General features: G+C 42.9%; 1 protein-coding gene across 1 annotated transcript in view; it reads left to right on the forward strand.

Moving 5' to 3' along the window:
• The window catches only part of LOC124615528 (E3 ubiquitin-protein ligase PPP1R11), a 79,554-nt gene that overhangs the window by 17,742 nt on the left and 40,205 nt on the right, over positions 1-21,607 (forward strand). Inside the window, exon 2 of the mRNA XM_047143488.1 lies at positions 11,072-11,180. Coding sequence (XP_046999444.1) covers positions 11,072-11,180 — 109 coding nt within the window. The remainder of the gene's footprint in view (positions 1-11,071; positions 11,181-21,607) is intronic.

The following is a 21,607-nucleotide window of genomic DNA, read 5'->3' on the forward strand; positions in this document are numbered from 1 at the left end:
GCGGAAAGACTTACCTTAGGGGGAAAAAAGGACAGGTATACACTCGCACACACGCACATATCCATCCACACATACAGACACAAGCAGACATATTTCTGCTTGTGTCTGTATGTGTGGATGGATATGTGCGTGTGTGCGAGTGTATACCTGTCCTTTTTTCCCCCTAAGGTAAGTCTTTCCGCTCCCGGGATTGGAATGACTCCTTACCCTCTCCCTTAAAACCCACTTCCTTTCGTCTTCCCCTCTCCTTCCCTCTTTCCTGATGAGGCAACAGTTTGTTGCGAAAGCTTGAATTTTGTGTGTGTGTTTGTGTTTGTTTGTGTGTCTATCGACCTGCCAGCGCTTTTGTTCGGTAAGTCACCTCATCTTTGTTTTTTATATATAATTTTTCCCACGTGGAATGTTTCCTTCCATTATATAAATAAATAGTTACTACTTTAAAGTTCCAACCCTCGTAGTTTGGGCTTGCCTAACAGTTTGTATGTGCTTTTGTTCAGCAAAATAACTGATGCACTATTAGCTACCTATGTGCAGGTTTTGCTGTTTGCAATCTACAGAGTGACAATCAGTTTATTTGCCTGACACTGAATAGAAGACGTGTGCAATTGATTGCACTGTGCAACATTAGAGTAGCCACGTGGCTTTGAAATTTTGTTGACATCCATTGACTGAGACTTTTAGGAATGTACAAAGTATGTGTTGGACTTGCGTTTTTGCAAGCAGACATATTGAATGTGACCAAGCGGGCTACAAAGATAACACTTGACACCATGACAGGCAAGCCTGGAAGTTGTGTGCTATGAAACACCAATGGCAAGATTTAACACCACTAGTATGCTGCCTAGCACACTGATTTTGTTTACATTTCCATCCTGGCTGAGACTCCTCGCACTGCAGCACGTGAACAATGAGCACAGCTGTTTACTACTACTCTGTATTGCACAAATGGGAGCTTAATCAAAGTCTACTGCTGCACTGTATCGCGAGTCATGATGCTCCACTAATTTCAAAACATATTGCGAAGTAGGGTCAGGATACTTGAGAATCTGTTTGCATATGTGAAAATGTGACATATTCTGAGTAATGTCATCCCTGATCACGGCATCACTGTGATAACATTCACACCAACACTTAAATTTACAGTGGCATGTACGCCCTTGAAAGTCTGCTGCCCGATTCACAACAGGTAGCTGTCACGTTAATCTGTTTATCACAGTACTTTTCTAAGCAGCACCTAGTTCATGATAGGGAACACCATCAAGGCAACAGTAGGGAAAAGTTTGCAGACAATCCAGTAAACGGGCACTGTAACTGTTGCAAGAAAATTAGGTTGCTTGTCACTACTTTCAATGTGATGCACCTGCAGGTGGGTGTTGAATTGTGCATGGTACTCAAACCATTCCATTTCTGTGGAGTCAAAAGCATTGAAGGCGGCACGGAAACAGGTGCTGTGGTTGGTGGAGGTGGTGGCTCAGGGTTCGCTTGCTTGGCTATTGGTCTTTTCATCATTTCCGTAAGTTGGTTCACCTGTTGTGACTGAAACTGAACAATCTATATTGCTGACAATTCTTGTGGAGGGCTAGCGATGGCCAACATACAAAATGAAGGGAAATATGAGAACACACAAAATAATGAGGCTCTGAACAGAAGAAACAGATAGTTCGAAGGTAAATGCAGAACCACGGTCTGAAACAAGAAGACAGTAATGAAATGACAAGCAGTTGACCAGTGACAAATTTGCAAAAATAGACACACTCAAAGGTAAACTTGTTGCGAAGCAGCTATGTGATGAGAAATAGAACCAAAAAAATCGAGGATGTTGACTTGTCGCCAGTGGTGGATCGGCCAGAGATGGGCCGAGGAACAGGTGGGCCAAGGAACAGGTGGATGCCTAGACAGAAAGCTGAAATCTGAGTGTAACAATAACTTTACTTAACTTGGAACAGCAATTCCTTGAGAGTCCCCTAATCAGAACCTAGTCATTGTAAATTATCACAGTACAGGAAAATTGCTATAAATGTTGCGGAGGCTGTGGTTGATTCTGTTAGTAGAGTGGGGTGGCCTCACTGCGGCATCTTCTTATGTTAGCACAGTGGCGGCACTACGTGTGCGAGCAGCAGATGGTGTATAGATGCACCGGCAGTTGATTGGCAGGAGCATCGCATGATTTACTGCCAGCCTGGGAATGTGTTCTGCCTGATACAACAATAATGTATGATACCAGACAAGAGAGTGGCATCCCTCAGGGCTCAGTGCTAAGTGTTACACTATTCCTTATCACCATTGGGTTTGTGATCTCTGTTGGACTAGTGGTTACCCCTGCACTTTGTGTCTATGATTTTTGCATTCTGCATTTAGAATAGCTTCCAGTTTGTAGCAATGACTGAACACTATTTCCGTCGAGCCATCCTAACAGTCTCTATTTTCTATACCTGCAAATTTTCTTCCACAAAAATGCGAATCATGCATTTCTGTTGTCATAACTACTATTCATTCCAACTTAGAACTGTACTTGAGTACCCAGTACTTGGACGTTATAGCACAGACCTAGTTGTTTGAATTCGTCTGTGACAAGAAGTTAACATGGCTGCCATGTACTCATCAACTGAAGACTAAATGCACAAGAAAGCTGAACATACTGATCTTTTGTTCCCATTCCTTTTTGGGGTGCAGATGACGCTACTCTACTTCATGTTTACTCACCCTGGTCTCGACCCAACTGGACTGTTATTGCCTAGTTTATAGCTCAAGGCATCTTCTTCACTGACTGAGCACTGGCACCTCCTGGATTAGTTCTAGAGAACATTCTCCTTGCCAAAGTGGGGATATTTCCTCTCCATTACTAATGGTATCAACTCTTCCCCACTTTTGCAATCACTGTACGACAAGTGCATACTTACCTGACTTATCAAATTCTTGTTTTGTCAGGAGTTGAGTACCTAACACTCACTCTAGGGTGATTTTCAGTTGAAATTTGCCTCAAGAGACACTGCCGGGACCTCTGTCTATCTTCCTTAGAATATATTCATGTGCAGTTCTCCTTGGTTACTAATCGGACCACAAATTAGGACCGATCTATTTCAAGGACCTTAGGTTTCAGTCATGCTCGTGACCTTGTTAAGGCCTGGCGAACAGAATGTGGCCTGGTGGCATGGCTCAGACCACAGTGGATGGCCACCTCATTCAGCAGCAAGGGAAGCCACACAAGCAAGAGTGGCTGGTGGTGGCAACGTGCCATTGCTGTGTCAGCTATTGCACTGTGAAAGTGGCCGATACACCATTAAGCGGCTTGCATGAGTAGCACAATTGTCATGGCGGTAAATGATTTGGCAACATCAAGAAGGATGAAATTTCTTTGTGTGAGCGGTGTGGTCTGTTTGAATAATATGAGGTTTTTTTTATATTTTTGTGATAAGTAACAAATTTTGTGTAGCAATGAGTAGCTCAGATGAAGATCAACTCCTCATAGTAGTGCTAAGAAATGGTAGCTATGAACAAAAGAAGGTGTTGGATGACATTGATACAAAGAGAGAAAGCTAAGGGGAAAGTATCACATGTGTATTGAATAGACTCTCATCATGATAGATTTTTCAAGTATTTTCCTATATCGCAAGAGTATTTTGAAGGTATAATATTGTTATGTTATACTGCTGTTTCCAGTCAGATATGAACTTCTTTTTATTATGTAGTACTCTAGTATTTGACATTCATTCTGTGAAATCTATGTAAATCCCTCTCACCAGTTTTTATTTTCTATATTATCAAATGCTGTCTTTCCATGTACTTGACAACTGCAGACAGGACTGTAGTAAGAGTATTTTTGTTTCAAATAAAACATTCTGTTGTTTGCAAGACAGTAAAGCAAGTGTGCACTGAAATTTGGAATGTTTTTCTACAAAATAACTAAAAAGATAGTATTTGAGTCATGTCAACACTGAACTTTCTGAGCTTGTCATAGCCACAGAGATATACTCTCCAGTATCTCATTAGATACTTAAATGCTGAGGAATATTTGTCACACTTTCAGTAAAGGGGACTTTTGTAGACTACTAGCTGTAGCACATTTGAGTAGCGGAACACCTTTAAAGGAAAGAGAATCGAGCAACAACTGTGTGAAACTGTACATAAAATTTCTACTTTTTTGTTATCCATACATAATTTGGTAAGTAAACTCTTTAGTGACTTGAAATGCTAAGTTTACAACAGTTTTTGGAGTGTTGGCAAAATTTTGCCATAGATATTTCTCATAAAATTGTGCCATGGAACTATAGTTTTCCATAATATCTTTTCAGTTGTTAGAAACAAGAAATGAAATGATTCATTTAGGTGTCAGGAGTGCCATTGGAGGGGGAAGGGGCTAGAAAATTAATTTTTTTTTAAACAAGACATGTAGTTGCTTTACACAAAGTCAGATTTTAACAATGGTGACACTTCTTTCTGTTTTTATATCCAGTGTATTGTTTCTCATTTTGATTTTGGTGTTACATGTATACTTGCTGTAAGCTATATTATAATGTGCAATAATTAATTTCCAGTATTTAGTACTGTGCTTTAATTGAGTATATTTCATGTAATATGGAGCATATATGAAGATTAAAATATTAGGGAAAAGAAGTTGTACTTCTTCACCTCTTCTGCAAGCTTTTTCTGATTGCACAATCTCCACTGTGTGCACTGTGCTCTCATTGATTTGGCAAATCTATCTCCTGTCTCAACCATCTGTGTGAGACTACAACATTTAAAATCGCCTGCAGTATGCACAATTGGTGAGTGCAATGGCAAATTTATATTTGGAGACAGCTTGGTGCTGCCTGCCACAGCTGGCTACTGGTCCACTGCATAAAAACAGCCCAATGTGTGATTGACATGAGATCAATAACGGGTATTTCAGCGATGCAGCTTGGCCGCCTTGGTTCTAGGCTGCAGGCCATGTTGCCAGGTTGTATTCTATTTGGTCAGGCCATTAGTTCTTCAGGAGTGGGATATGCTTTTACATCATGCCTCAGTCAGGAAAAATCATTTGTTGCTGGGAATATCTAGTGGTTTATGACAGAGCTGATGGCCATTAACAGAGCCCTCTAGTTTATTAAACACACTGCTCTCAGATGTGTTTCAATTTTTAGTGACGTAATTGAACAGTTTCCTGGCTATTAATCAGTGTTACTCATGTTGCCCTATGATATCTGCTATTCACAATCTTATCTCTGCCATTAGTCGTAGTACTTGCTCTAATAAACTCCACACTATGTAGGAGACTATGACTGCATGGTGGTCTTCCTTCCTGTCTTTTTGAACAGAATCCACCATTGTATGTTGCCTCCGCATTGATCGTATCGGATTAACCCGTAGTTAATGAGGTAGCTCCCTCTTGTGGTTGCAGAGCCTTACAGACAGTAATCAAATGAAGCTATGTAGTTCCTGAAACCTTTCCAAGTCTCAAACATCTGTGATGTATATATGCAGACTGAAGTGACGAATGAAAATTCGTACCAAGGCTAGGATTCAAACCCGGGTCTCTTGCTCACTAGGGAGATGCACTAACCTCTGTGCCACCCTGACACAGTAGCTTTGCACAACTGCACAAACTACCCTACCACTCCTCCCTCCTCGATCCAAATTCTCATTCACACCTCAGCCCACTTGGTATTCACCTTAAACTTGAACCGCATTGCAGAGGCTCTGCATCTGTATTTGAATAATACCTCAACACTGAATGAAACAAGGATCCTGCCTCAAAACCCAGGCACCAGTGCTTTAATAAAATGAAACTATACGGTTCCAGATGCTTTTTCAAGTCTCGAACATCTATGATTTATATATGCAGACTGAAGTGAAAAATGAAAATTTTTGCCAAGGAGAGGATTCAAACTTGTCTCCTACCTACTAGGCAGCTGCACTAGAAAGTATTTTCTGGGACAAAGCTGCTGCATACATAATATACAACCATGGTCCCATCCCTGATGTCCAGTATAGCCCCCAGTAGCTCTCAAAGCCATAAGTCTATTTCAAAGTATGGCACATGAATCCAGTTCCCTCTTTGCACCAGAAAACTTTGCACTCCAACCCTCTACCTAGTCCCCAACCTCCTCAAACCCAATGCCACAGGTCTCTCTGCTCGTCACCCCATTGTGGCTGTGTACATTGCTCCCACAGAATAAACCTCTGCCTTTGTTGACCAACACCTCCAAACTATCGTCTGTAACCTCCTAGTCAACGCCGTACTGACCCACAATTATTTCACTTTAAAAGGCCAAATTTATAAACAAATCCATTGTTCTACCATGGGTACTAGATCGGTACCATCCTGTGCCAGCTTACTTATAGACCATTTGGAGGATTTCTTCCAATCCAGTCAACACCTCAAAATCTCTTATATGTTTCAGATTCGTTGATGACATTTTCATGGTGTGGACACATGACAAGGACATCCTTTTCTCTGTCTTCCATAACCTCAACATCTACTCCCAAATCTGTTTTATCTGATCCTTCTCAACTCAGTGAATCATCTTCGATATGTATTGCCACCTTTCAGATGGCTTGGCTCCATAAATATGTCTGTTCATATCAAGTGGACCAACTCCCAACAATAAACGACAGGACCACGTGCAAAAGCAGCCATGTTATATATCAGCTATGCTTGAATTACTGTACAACATTCTATGTGGAGGATGACAAGCAGCCAACTGTCTACTTGCATGAATGAATGGCTGCCACCAAACTGGGGCAAACCTGCAAATTTGACCATCATCCAGTTGTTGAATGTCCTGCACACCACAACACAAATGACTTGCAACAGCTGCTTCACTATAGGAGTCAACTGGATACTACCTTCCAGCAAGAGCTTCTCTGAACTATGGAGGTGGGAATTCTCTCTCCTGCATATCCTGTACTCTCGTAATCTCCCTGGCCTAAACCTTCACTAGCCTGTTTCCCACTGCCTTGCCTTACCTTTCCCCCTTCTCTCTTCTTTCAATGTCCACACTACTTATTCCCCCATCCACATTGTATACTTGTTTCTTCCGAAATATCCCCACCCCCCAACTGCCTCATCTCTCTCTCTCTCTCTCTCTCTCTCTCTCTCTCTCTCTCTACCCCTCTTTTGCCCTTCTCTCTTTCTCTCCTACTCCTGTCTCACTCATCTCCATCTTCCTCTCCTTTCCGCCCTCCCCTCTTTTATTTATCTTACATTCTCTACCTTCTGAACTTCTTTCACTTTGCCATGGAGTCGCTGAGTCATCTGTCGACAGACCTGCCTTCAACTATCCCACTACCCCATTTCTTGCCTTGTGCATCGTTTCCTATTCCCGCCCCACCTATATTGGGTGCCTATGTGGTTGTGTGTATGAATGAGTGTACTTTCACTAGAAAAAAGAGCTGGAACTCACAAACTAGTGAATACTGTTTTCTCTTATGTGTCTATGTACCACACATCAGTCTGCCACCTCCCCTTCAAAAACAAGCGCGCGCGCGTCCACACACACACACACACACACACACACACACACACACACACACACAGAGAGAGAGAGAGAGAGAGAGAGAGAGAGAGAGAGAGAGAGAGAGAGCACAGTATAGAAAAAAAACTGGAGCTTTCCTAATCTCATATTTTCACTTAGTAACTTAAGTTTGTGTTGAAGTGTTTCTTCAGTTTCAGAGAGGACGATTTGCATACACAGTGTGAAAAAGTGTACATGCATCTGTAGATAATGAATTACTGGCTGCTGATATATTCTGTGTAAATCATAACAACTGTTTAAGTAAATACAATAGTATGACTTCGCAGGAAATTCTGGAAAGTAGTTCAACTCATATTTAACAGGAAATAAAAGATGTCAATGGGAAAATATCCTGTATTGAGGTGGCAGTCTTCTTCTGACAAGGGAACCTCCCTATCACCCCCCCCCCCCACCCCCCACCCCCCCCTCAGATTTAGTTATAAGTTGGCACAGGGATAGGCCTTGAAAAACTGAACACAGATCAATCGAGAAAACAGGAAGAAGTTGTGCGGAACTATGAAAAAAATAGGCAAAATATACAGACTGAGTAGTCCATGCGCAAGGTAGGCAACATCAAGGAGAGTGTGAGCTTACGAGCGCCGTGGTCCCGTGGTTAGCGTGAGCAGCTGCGGAATGAGAGGTCCTTGGTCCAAGTCTTCTCTCGAGTGAAAATATTAATTTTTTATTTTCAGACAATTATCAAAGTTCAGGCACTCACACATAATCAACTTCGCTCTCCAAAATTCCAGGACATGTTCAGATTTGCTTGGACATATGCAGGATTTGACAGTCTACACACAGAAACATTTGAAAACGTAAAAAACACATGTTTTGACAGAGCACAGGGAAAACTGTGCGACTGTGAAACTGTTGCATTAATTTGTTGCAGTTTATGTGACAAACTCTTATGTTTTCATCACTTTTTTGGGAGTGATTATCACATCCACAAGAAAACCTAAATCAGGCAAGGTAGAAGAATCTTTTTACCCATTCGCCAAGTGTGCAAGTTAGGTGGGTCGACAATATATTCCTGTCATGTGACACACATGCCGTCACCAGTGTCGTATAGAATATATCAGATGTGTTTTCCTGTGGAGGAATTGGTTGACCTATGACCTTGCGATCAAATGTTTTTGGTTCCTATTGGAGAGGCACGTCCTTTCATCTACTAATAACACGGTTTTGCGATGCGGTCGCAAAACACAGACACTAAACTTATTACAGTGAACAGAGACGTCAATGAATGAATGGACAGATCATAACTTTGTGAAAATAAAGAGTAAAATTTTTCACTCGCGGCAAGACTTGAACCAAGGACCTCTTGTTCCGCAGCTGCTCACTGTAGCCGCGGGACCACGGCGCCCCCCAGCTCACTGTGTCCATTATGTTGGCTATCCTGCGCGTGGACTACTCAGTTTGTATATTTTGCTTATTTTTTCATAGTTCCACACAACTTCTTCCTGTTTTCTCGATTGATCTGTGTTCAGTTTTTCAAGGCCTATCCACTGTGCCAATTTATAACTACATCTGAGGGAGGTGCGATGGGGAGGTTCCCTTGTGAGTGAGAATTGATTATGTGTAGTGTCCCATAAAGTTCCATCATAGGACCCTTACATTGTCTTGTGTATGTTAATGGCTTTTCTAAAGTGATATTGATGGAGGCTAAGTTTTGAGAGGATACAAATATGGGAGAGAATGTAATTGTAGAAAGAGCCATTAATGAAAGTTTGATGGACATTAGTGAATGGTTTCTAACCAATACACTGCCTTCAAACATGGAAAAAAAACGCACTGAATCCAGTAAAGAATTTTTCTATGGTTTCCACACAACCCATGCACAAAATATGACGATATGCAGATAGAAGAGGTTGATGGTTTAATTCTTGGAATAGAAACATGATATTAAATTCAGTTGGAAGAAGCTTACCTTAGAATTGCTGGAACACCTAAACAAACCCTTGTTTGCATTGTGAATGTTGTCCTGCATAGGTCCGATAAACATAAACTAGCTGGCATAATCTACTTACTTTCATTATGGAATATCATATGATATAATATTTTGGGGCAACTCTCCAGACAAAGTGTTCATATCCTGAGTCCAAAAGAGTGCAACATTTTTATTTGTAGTATTAGTTCAAGAATATCTTGCACAAACCTATCCAAAGAAATGCATATATTAACAGTTCATTCCCAACTTGAACTTATTTTTAATGATAACAGGCATGAATCGAGACAGTTGAATAGATTCAGCCTTTCTTGACTTATGAAAAGCATTTGACTCTGTATCACACCAATTCATATTAACAAAACTCCAATCATATGGGGGCAACAAATGAAATTTGTGAGTAGACTGAGGAGTTCTTGATAGGCAGGATGCAATATGGAGAGTCGTGCACGGAAGTATAAGTGCTTCAGGCATGCCCAATGGAAATGTCTTCAGACACTTGCTGTTTATGTTGATCTGTCTGACAATGATAATGGTAAGCTCATACTTTTTGCAGATGATGCCACTATCTGTAATGACCTACTGTTTGAAAAAAAAAAAATGATCAAATATTCAGCCAGAACTTGATAAGACTTCAAAGTGGTGCAAAGATTGGAACTTATTTTAAATGTTCGGAAATGAATGCATAAAAGAAGTATTCTGCGGCTGCAACACCAGTGAGTGACAGTTGAACAGATGACAGCTCATACAGATAACTTGGTGCAATAGTTTGTGGAGATATGAAATTGAGTGTTCACACAGGCTTAGTCAGGTATAAAATGGGTGGCAGGCTTCTTTTCATTGTAGGAACTGAGGAAATACAGTCAGTATATAAACAAGACCTCTCACAAAACCCATTCCAGAATGTGCCTCCTGTGTGTGAGATCCACATCACATGGCTCTTAACAGGAAATACTGGACATATTCAAAGAAGGGCAACATGAATGATCACATGTTTGTTTGAGTCGCAAGAGAGAGTCACAGAAGTGTCACAAAATGTGAAGTGGCAGACACTTGAAGATAAATACCCCAAGCAGGCATGAGCTAATGAATGTTATCTACACTGTTAGAAGATACTTTGAAATCTTACATCAAGCTTCTTTCTTTTTTTTATACAAAGAATGAAATGATGCTTTGTGTTTGGAAATAACCATGAAAAAAGAAACTAGTTGTAGCTGTACTGCCAACCTTGGCTAGTGCTGTCTAGATGCACAACTACTTAAAGCTTTTAATTAACTAACTATGTTATAACAAATTCTGCACACAGAAACTATCATTAAATTTCATTTTTGAATATATTCAAATGTTTCTTCTCAGTCACTGTCGTTACTTAACAAATCCCTCATAAGGATTTTATTATACAACATACAAAATATTTCATCGTTTTGTCTTTAAAAATAAGTCACAAATTTAATCTTTGCGGTATTGTTTGACTTGTTATGAAGTTCCCTGTGTTTGTTTCCTATGGCCAAGTACCTCTAATTGATAATACTGACTTGAAAAAATACCTGTTTCATGTGTTAAATATTAGTTTGCTGAACTAAAATTTTACAGATAGTGACACACTGTAATTTATGCATTCTTTTCTAAGGATGTTCCTACACTTCGACTAAGACTCCGAAAACCAAAGCCTAAGAAGAAAGTTCAGTGGCGGTCTGGAACAGTTGATAATGAACATTTGAACAAGAAGAAGTCAAAATGTAAGCACTATTATCACATATATAAAACTCTCACTGTTAGCAGTTATTGTCAAATAAGCAAACTCTTTCAGTCTGATTACTAGTCATTAATTTGTAGTCAGTTTTTATTTTTGTTTGATACATTTTGAATTTTTGATAGTGACTCATATAGCTAAAAAATGACAAACTTTCTAATATAGTTTCAAATTTTTCTTTCTGAAATATTCCTTTTGTGAATTCAGATTCTGTTTGCTAATATTAAACTGTAGAGGCATGTGGAAACTGTTGTTGCATTTTTCAATATATTAATTTAACTAACCTACTCTGATGAGCCAAAACATTATGACCATCTGCTTAATGGCGTGTTATTCCACCTTTGGAACACTACACAGCAGCAGTTCTGCATGGCTTCAGTTTGAGTTCTTTGGTGGGTTTCTGGACGTATGTGGCACCAGATGTCTATGCCCAGATCATGCAGTTCCCACAAATTATGGGCTAGGGTTTTGTGAGAGCAGAGTTGGCACTCAGTAGTAACCTAGTTGTGCTCCAGCGGATCACAACAGGTGAATTGGTTTCCACCACATCAGTGTGGCCATCACTATCATACTCCTCATGCTCAAGCATGAAGGGATGTAGGTGGTACACAGTAATGTTCACATAATCACAACTGTCATGGTGCCTGTGATTACTACAACAGGCCCCATGGAAGACCAGGCGAATTTTCTCCATAACATAATGCTGACCCCATCAACCTATTGGAACAAAAAATGCATTTCACCTGACCAGGCAACATGTTTCCATTGATCCTCAGTGCAATCTCAATTATCCGTAGCTGTAGCAATCATAATTTACAATGTTGTTGTATCAGTGTGAGAAAACATAGAGGATCGGCTTCTGCAGAGCCTCCTTTCCAGCAATATGTGTTGAATGGTGTGCTCAGAAACCCTTGAGTTTGCACCATCATTGTACTCTGTCATCAGAACTGCCATATATCATCATCTATTCTGCTTCACAGAATAGACAAGCCTCTGACTGCCGCATTCTATGATGAGGTGTTGATGCCCGGCATGTTGTCACCTGCTCTTGGTTTCACTGTCCTCCAACCACTATCCATAGGTACTCGTGACAGTAGCATAAGTGAACAGCAAACAAGGATTGCTGTTTCCAGATGCTCATTTTCAGGAGCTGAACTGTAACAATCTGCTCTTTGTTAAAGTTGCTTATGTCAGTGGATTTCTCCATTTACTGCCCATATCGCTGCTAGAATGATTCCCTATTCATCTTTACTTCACAATAGTGATTATGTTTTGGCTCATTGGTGGGTGTGTGTACGAGGTGTGTTCAAAAAGTAAGGTGACTTTATATTTTTATGAAAAAATGTTTTTTTATTCACCAATATTAACACTTTTCCCAATCCTCAAAATACTTTTGTAGCACTTTTTGGTACAGCCTTGAGTACTTCCAGCAGTGCAGTTTTTAGTTCCACAATCACTGGAAGCCTTCCTCCTTTCATAGTTCTCTTCAGTTTTGGGAACAGGAAAGTCATAGGGGGCCAAATCCAGTGAATATGGTGGCTGAGGCATGATTGTTGTGTTGTTTTTGCCCAAAAAATTTCTCACAAACAATGATGAATGAGCAGGTGCATTGTCGTGAAGCAAAAGCCATGAATTGTTTTTCCACAATTCCTGACGCTTTTTGTGTATTGCTTCTCGCAAACGGTGCATAATGTCAAGGTAATACTCCTTGTTGACCATATGACCTTGAGGCAAAAGTTCATAATGCAGTACGCCATGGTAATTGAGAAAATCAGTGTGCAAACCTTTGACATGTGATCAAACTTTGCGGCATTTTTCGGTCTTGGCTCTCCGGGATGCTTCCATTGGGATGACTGGGCTTTGTTTTCGACATCATAACTGTAAACCCATGTTTCATCACCAGTTATGACCCTTTTGAGCAAATCAGGATCATCGTTGATGTCATTCAAGAGTTCTGATCAAAATTGAGAAGTTTTGGAACAAACTTCACTGACACACATCTCATGCCCAAAACACCTGAAAAAATTGCATGACACAAGCTGACCGATATGCCAACATCCTCAGCAACTTCTTGTACAATAATCGACGATTTTCCAAAGCACTTTTCTTCACAGCTTTGACATTATCATCTGTCGTTGATGTGCTGGGGCGTCCGGAGCGTGATTTGTCATTGGCATCTTCTCGGCCATCTTCCAAGAGCTTGCACCATTTTTTTACGTAGAGCAGACTCACCATATGCCACCGTCAACATTTCAAGAGCACTTGATTCCACTTTTCACACAATATTTGATGCAAATTCTTTGCTCCATTTTTTATAATAATCGAAAATCATCACGCACACTAAAACAACTTTTTTATTTGTCAGAAACAAATGAAGTATGCTGCACTCTTGAAAATGTGAACATACATTCAGGACATGTGTACCAACATAACAAAAAAGCCAGTACAATTTAAAAAGTCAGCTTACTTTTTGAACAGCCCTTGCACAGCTATCACAGATGAACTTGCCTTTATTGTATGAGGAAATCTCGAACAGCACTGACATTCACAGACTCCATGGCCTGATATAATTAGTGTCAGGTTATATACAGATTTTAACCATAAATATCATAAATCAGAACGCAAAATAAGGAAAAGCCAACCACACACCTATAGCGGATGGCTGTGTGGAGCATAGAAACACGTAACACAAAACTGAATTCACATCAGCTGTCGAGCCCTTGCTATTCTTCTAGTAAAAATACACACATTAACACACACAACCACACAGACACCCAAACACACACACCTGTGAGCAGGGAGAGACTGATTATTGATGATGATTGATTATTGAAAGCAGTTCCCTAGGTTGATCAAGATGAGAAGGGAGTAGGGAAGGATACAAGAAGAATGCATTGGGAATGAGGCAGGTATTTCAAAGATGACTCAGCAGCTGCACCACAAGATGAAGGGAGTACAGAGTGTTGAGGGTGGAAGGGCTGTAGAAAGAAGGTGGGGGGGGGGGGGGAGAGGGGGGGAACAAAAAAGGGGGGGGAAATCTATCATGGGGTGGGGGGGAGGGCAAGACTGATGGTGGAAGGCAGTGTACAAAGATGGGGATGGAGTTATGTTGACAGAAAACTCTCCTTTGCCCTTCCTTTTCCCTTTGCTCTTCTGTCCACACTACTCTTTCCCCATCCAGATTGTGTACTGCTTTCTTCACTATTCTTCCTCCCCCCCTCCCCCCCACCACCCTGTTCCCCCTCTCCCTGCCCCCCCCCCCCCCCCCCCAGGAAGCTCACAACTCTTTTGTGAGTTTGTCCTTGTCCACCACAGGGCCCCAGCCTGTGAAGCATTTCTTCCTCTCTGTGCTGCAAGCTTATACTACTTCCACTATCCCTTTCTCCTTCTGCCTCTCCAGTGGATGGTTTTCATGATGCCATCCCTTCTTGGGCCTGGTTTATGAATGGCCTCAAATTTCCACTTCCAGTGTATTCTACAACTTTTCACTAAACAAATACATGTTCCTCATTGTTGGGTTTGACGTGGCACCAATTTTCAAAATTCTCCGTAAGTGCGGATTGCGCAGGGAAGATTGCCCAATGTGGTGAATGCTCCACGTTTGTGCCTTTCGATCTGTGCACTCTTTGCTTTAATACGACAATACACTCAAAACCCAGCACAGTAGCCATTCTGATGTGTGTGAGGTAGTCAAATACCTACATGGTGGTACCCCTGACTATGCAGGGACCTCATTGTTGGTGCCTGGGCAGATAACTCCCCATATATGCCAGGGAGTATGTGCCCATTTTAACTGGAACATGAGACTATCAGCAGAGGGTTACTGGCCAGGTAGCTGTTGCTGGGTTAGGGTGGTGCCCATGGTGAGAGCCCCCATTTGGAGTGGGTAGCACAGCGGCATATCAATCACAAATCAAGCAGACGAAGCTATCTCCTGCTGGTGGCCTCGGCACCAGCAGTCTGTATGAAAGGACAGTCCTCTTTCAGTGCAGAGAGGTACAGCCCTAAAATGTTCCCTTCCCTGGCTACACCATGGGAGGAACACAGGGCTAAGCAGCAAGCAGAGCAATGCTCACTGCAGTACTTGGTTTGTACAGGGGCTGACGGTGATTCCTTCTTGGCCACAAAGCCATTGTTCTTTGTGGAGAACTTAGAAGACAAGTTTGGGGAAGTGGCAGCCATCTCTAAAGTGAAAAGTGGGTCAATGTTGATTAAAACGGCATCCCCTGCCTAGTCACAGGCACTGCTCACTTGTAACAAGCCAGGTGACGTTACTGCCGTTCTCCATAACAGTCTAAGTTTAGTTCAGGGCATCATTTTCCACAGAGACCTGCTCTTAAAATCTGATGGCGAGCTATGTGCGAGCTTGGAGTGTTGGGGTGTACACTTTGTCTGTTGCATACATATGGGGCCAAGGAACAATAGGGTTGCTACCGGTGCCTTCATCTTGACATTTGAGGGTGAGTTATTACCTGAAGAGTCAAGGTTGAAATTTGAAGACATTTCTTCATGTCACAGTGCTAGCTCCATCTGCAGAGATTATGGACAAGAGCTGCATGCAAGCCCTCCCTGTGCACCTGCCCCCTTCCCCTCCCCCCCCTGCCCCATCTGTGTCAACTGTGAAAAGCACCATTCTCTCTGCTCAGCATATTGCCCTGTTTTCCAGAGAGGAAAGAAAATACAAGAATAAAAGACTCTGGACAAACTCAGTTACCAAGAGGCTAAAAAGAAGTAAGAACGGCTTCCTACCAGCATGTCAAACAATGCCATATGCTACAGCTACGACATCTTCACTCCCTTTAGCAATGGTACTCGTGCCCGTTGCACCTCCTACTGTGGGCCCTCAGGACCACTCAACCACGTCTGCCCCTGTGATTGTTGGGGTCTTCCATCTTGCTGCTTCTCCCACAGCTAGTTTGGGATCAGTGGCTTTCCACCCACCAGGAACATTGCTCCCCACCTCCCAGCCAGAGACAAATCAGCTTTCTCGATCTTCTTTTGCCAGGAAGGGGTCCCTCAAGCCACTTTCTTCCAAGGTTTCTGCCGATCTACAACTGGACACCAGCCAGAGGCTAAGGAGTCAAAGGCTGCTGGTCATAGAGCTTTGTGATCATCATCTTTACCTGAAACTGATTCAGAGAAGCCCTCGCAGTCATTGAAATCCTCTGAGCAGAGGAAAGACAAGAAAATGTTCTCCAAGAAGAAGGATATCCCAGTGACTCCCATGCCATCAGTTCCTCCCTGTTACATTCCCGTGGCCATGGCTGAGGCGGAGATTCCGGCAGCCCCTGAAGTCCCAATTTGCACCACACAATGGAACCCGGAACCTATGTATATTGACGCCATAACCCATCAACCAATGGCAGCATGTAATCCTAACATGTAACCTGTCCCTTTGGTCCCTTCATAGCCTTCCTGTACATCAACAACATTATTCTCCAGTGGAATTGTGGTTTTTTCCACCACCTGGCCGAGCTGTGACATCCTGTAAGCCCTTCACCTGCCTTTTGCAATGCCCTTCAAGAGACTTGGTTTCCAGCAGTGCAGAACCCAGCTCTTCATGGATACCGGGGATATTACAAGAATGACTATATGGGGTGTCGGGCAGAGTTTGCACATATGTTCTAGACACTCTATATAGTGAACTTGTGCCTCTTAATACATCTTAGGAGGCTGTGGCTGTTTGAGAAAGAGCATTTCAGGATATTACCATTTGCAGTGTTTACCTCCCTCCCGGTGGTGAAGTGTCTCAGAACATACTGTTCGCATTGGTTTCTCAGCCCCCCCCCCCCCTCCCCTTCCACCTTTCCTAATCCTGGGGGATTTCAACACCCATAACCCTTTGTGGGATGGAACCATGCCATTGGCTGTGATGAAGAACTCAAAAATTTACTGGCACAATTACACTTTTGCCTCTTGAATACTGGTAAGCGTCCTCTAATATGGACAGTTATCAGCCAATAAGTCTCACCAGTGTTCTCTGTAGTTGCTTGATTGCATGGTGAGCTGGCAGCTGTGTTGGCTTCTTGAGTCTCGGGGTCTTCTGGCTCCATCCCAGGTTGGTTTTCACCAAGGCTGTTCTACTATTGATAATCTGGTTTACATGGAGTGTGCCATGTGACCAGCTGTCTTCATCGTGTCCCTCTCTTTCTAGTACCCATCAGTAGTCTAGCAGTAGCTGTGAGGTCCTCAGTATCACCCTCCTTGTATGCTGATGACTTTTTCCTCTACTGTTGCTCCTCTAGTGTGGGTCTTGCTGAATGTTGACTGCAAGATGCCAAACGATAGGTGCAGGCATGAGCCCTCACCCGTGGCTTTCTATTTTCTGTCTCCAAGACTCACATCAGGCACAGCCAGAACATTACCTCAACAACCAACTACTCAGTGTGGTGGAGACTTATCGCTTTTTAGGACTGGTCTTTGATTCTTGATTGACGTGGGTTCCCCATCTTAGCTGGTCTAAGTGGAAGTGCTCGCTGAATCTTAATAAACTTTGCTGCCTGATTAACACCAGCGGGGGCACAGATCGCACTACCCTTCTGCACAGCTTTACAAAGCCATGAGACAATACTTCCTTGATTATGGGAATCTGGCATACGGTTCAGCATCACCCTCAGTATTGTGGATACTGCATCCAGTATACCGCTGCAGGCTTCAACTTGCGTCAGGAGCCTTTCGAACGAACTTTGTGAACAGCTAACTCGTGGTGGCTTGTATCCCTCCATTGCAGATCAGGCACCAACAACAGCTTGTCAATTATTGCTACCCACGTTTGCAGCTCCCCTAATCATCCAAACTACCGTCTCCTCTTTCCAAACACAGTGATACATCTTGTGCAAAAGCGACCCTGATCGGGGATTATGATCACAATCTGCATCCGGTCTGTCCTCTCTGAAATTCAGTTGTTTCCTCCTCCACCTGTACAGCTGTGTTGTACATCCCTCGGCCATAGCTTTTCTTCACCTATCACAAGATCTGAAAGACTCGGTTAATCCCATGGCCCTCCGCCACCAATTTTTCTCCATCCTTGGCACATCCCAGGATTCAGAAGTAGTCTACACTGATGCCTCGATGGTGGCTGGTCATGTACGCTTTGCTTATACTAATGTGGGACATACTGAACTGTTCTGCTTGCCGAATGGCTGTAGCGTTTTCACTGCAGAGTTGGTAGTCATTTCTTGTGCTCTTGGGCATATCCGTTCCTGTCCTGGTGGGTCCCTTCTCATCTGCAGTGACTCCTTGAGCAGTTTGCAAGCTCTCAATCACTGCTACCCTTGCCATCCCTTGGTCATTGCTATCCAGGATTCCCTGCATGCCCTTGAACATTATGGATGCTCAGTGACCATCATTTTGGCCCCAGGCCACTGATAGCCTGGCCAAACTGGAGACCAGTAAACCAGCTCTTCAGATCAGTATTCCAGAAATAGACCTCCATTTGGTATTATGCCATCAAGTTTTAAGTGCATGGACTAATGGAATGGCTCACTCTGATTTCACCAAATAAACTACGGGTGATAAAGGAGATTACAAATCTGTGGAGGTCCTACAGGCCGGCCTCCCGCAAGGACTTTACTGTTCTTTCCGAGCTCTGTATCATCAATACTTGGCTGACTCATGCTCATCTCTTCCATAGCTAGGACCCACCCCACTGTCATCGTGGCTCCCGTTTGATGGTGGCTCACATTTTGCTGGACTGTCACAATCTAGTCGCCCAGTGGTGGATGCTTAATCTCCCTGACTTGCTATCCCTGGTGTTAGGAGACATTTCCCAGTGACTGACTTAGTTTTACATTTTATTCATGAAGGGGGCTCTTACCACTCTCTTTAAGGGAAGGCCACTTAATCTTATTAGCTCATTGAGGGGTTGGCAAAATACTCTGTTGCCTCCTCTGCCCAGATCGGCCTGTGACTGACTGAGCTTGGCACCTCAGCTCGACCCTCAACTGACCTGCTCTTTTACTCATCTTCACCCCTCTGGCGTGGTCTTTTACAGTTATACAGGGGGGGGGGGGGGGGGGGGGGGGAGAGTTTCCATTCCACAGACAATCATTTGGTTTCGGCTAGAAAGTGATGAACCCAAGACTCATTCTTTGCAGCCCCCCCTCCCTCCCCCCAGGGTCCACAACTCTTTTGTGAATATGTGTGTGGCAAGCATGGGACCCCGAGCTAGTGCAGCTCTTTCCTTTCCAGGATGCATACCTTCCCTATCCACATCCCTCCCTGTCCTCGATCCTCCCCCCCCCCCATCCCTTCCCTCTCTTGGGGAGTATGTTTTGTGCCTACGTCTGGAGATGGACACTTGTGAATGTAAGACGTGGTTTCTCTTATTTATCTCTATAATGAAAAGTCTTTGCCCTCACCTTGTCCTTCTCTTTTCCTTGGTTCTTCTCTTTGCCTCCTTCTCCACTGCGGCATTTGAGTATTCTTCTCTTCTTTTCTTTTCTTTGTTTCTCCCTTTCTTTCTTTTTCTGTCCTTCCTGTGCATGTCTGAAGGCCGACACACATTCCCACGCATAGCTGGTGATGGGGTAATGCGTAGGTCTCCACCTCGGGTATAAAAGTAGGACACATACATACCCCCCTGGCAAAGACCAGACTCAGGGAGAGGTGATTACCTGAGCTGGTACCTTCCGAACGTGCTGAATGGTCCCTCTGTCTGTTTTTTGGGAGGTGTGACCTGAGGTGCTACAGTCATCTGAGGCGGCCTGGAGTGCCCTGAGAGAGGCCTCCCACTAGGAAGGAGCGCGCCATCGGAGATGCTGGTAATCATGGGGGATACTTCTGCAGTGATTTCTTCCACTTCAACTTCTGCACACAAGAAAAAGCTAGGTGACTGTCAGCCATGGACAATTCTTCCATCAGTGCCAAAGTTCGTAGTTGCTTCTCGGTCTGATGAAGATCAAGACTTTCATTATCCAGAAAGGCATCGACGCAATTGCAGGTCCTCTAAAGTCTTGTTCCCAGTTATGAAATGGCACCTTGTTGCTAGAAACAGACCCTTTGGGCACATAAATTGCTTCGAACTACACTGCTACACACCTTCCCTGTCCTTTTTGGGCGCTAATGACCATAGAAGTTTTGCGCCCTAAAACCACAAAAAAAAAAAAAAAAAAAAAAAAAAAAAAAACCTTCCCTGTCCAGGTGGAAGCGCACCTTACTTTAAATTCATTGCACGGGGTGGTTTATACAAGATTACGTGACGAATTATTCAGTGAGGACATTCAAAATTACCTGTCTGATCAGCTTATTTATTTATTTTATTTCACATACGGCTAATACAGACATATCATGAAATTAAATTACAAATACATATGTACATATTGACACACAAGAAACTTAAGTGTGTCTTTACAACTCAATATCCAGTCCTTCAATCCAGCGCACTGCATCTGGAGTTGGTAGCAGGAAGTCCTCTTTGGTGCCGTGATAGGCTTGAATCCTACATTCACTGACAATGTGGTGAATAGTCTGGTATGGTGCCCCACAGTCACAGGCTGGATCAGGCGGCTTCTTCCACTTAAAGAGAGCATCCCTGCCTTGGCCATGGCCGTTACGTATTCTGTTGAGAGTAGTCCAGGTCTTGTGTGGTAAGTTGAATCCACTTGGAAGTTTAGCACCTGAGAAGATGTTATGTAGGTGCACATCTGTCACTGCTTCCCACTGACCTTTCCATTTTTCAAGAGGTTTGAAATCCTTAGCAACCATGTCAGCAGCATCAAACAGAGTTGGATGGGGTGATTTCAGTCTCTTAAGATTTAAAAGTGGCAGGTCGCTATGCATGGGTAGGTTAGAATTCCTGGAGATCTTGTGGAATTCTCTCATAAGGGCAGTACATCTGCGTAGATCAGGAGGCATTATACCGGTTAACAGTGGAAGCCAATAAACTGGAGTAGATATGATTGCGCCAGATATTATGCGCATTATCATATTCAGGTGGTTATCAACAAACCTTGTATGATGACTGTTCGTCGAAACAGGTGCACAATACTCAGCACTTGAGTACACCAAGCCCAGAGCTGAAGATCGCAGGGTGATTGCTGAAGATCCCCAGGTAGTTCCGCATAGCTTATGGAGGATGTTGTTTCGAGTCCTCAACTTTTGAGCTAAGTTAAGAAGGTATTTGAAGCATAGTGTATGATCCAGGATGACACCAAGATATTTTGGGTTTCAATTATGACGAAGAATTCTGCCTCTGAAACTTACTTCCAGTTTTACATTCGCCAACCGATTATTTAGATGGAAGCAACACACTTCTGTTTTACTCGCGCTGTGTTGGAGTCTCCAGATTTTGAAGTAATTATCTAATGCAGACAGATCATTGGTTAGAATCTCTTCTGTTGTCTTCATTTCCTGGTGTTTTATGGCTAGAGCCAGGTCATCGGCATAGCAGTATTTTCTGGACGAACTGTCAGG

Source organism: Schistocerca americana, chromosome 5 (genome assembly GCF_021461395.2).
Source record: "Schistocerca americana isolate TAMUIC-IGC-003095 chromosome 5, iqSchAmer2.1, whole genome shotgun sequence".
Classification (NCBI taxonomy): domain Eukaryota; kingdom Metazoa; phylum Arthropoda; class Insecta; order Orthoptera; family Acrididae; genus Schistocerca; species Schistocerca americana.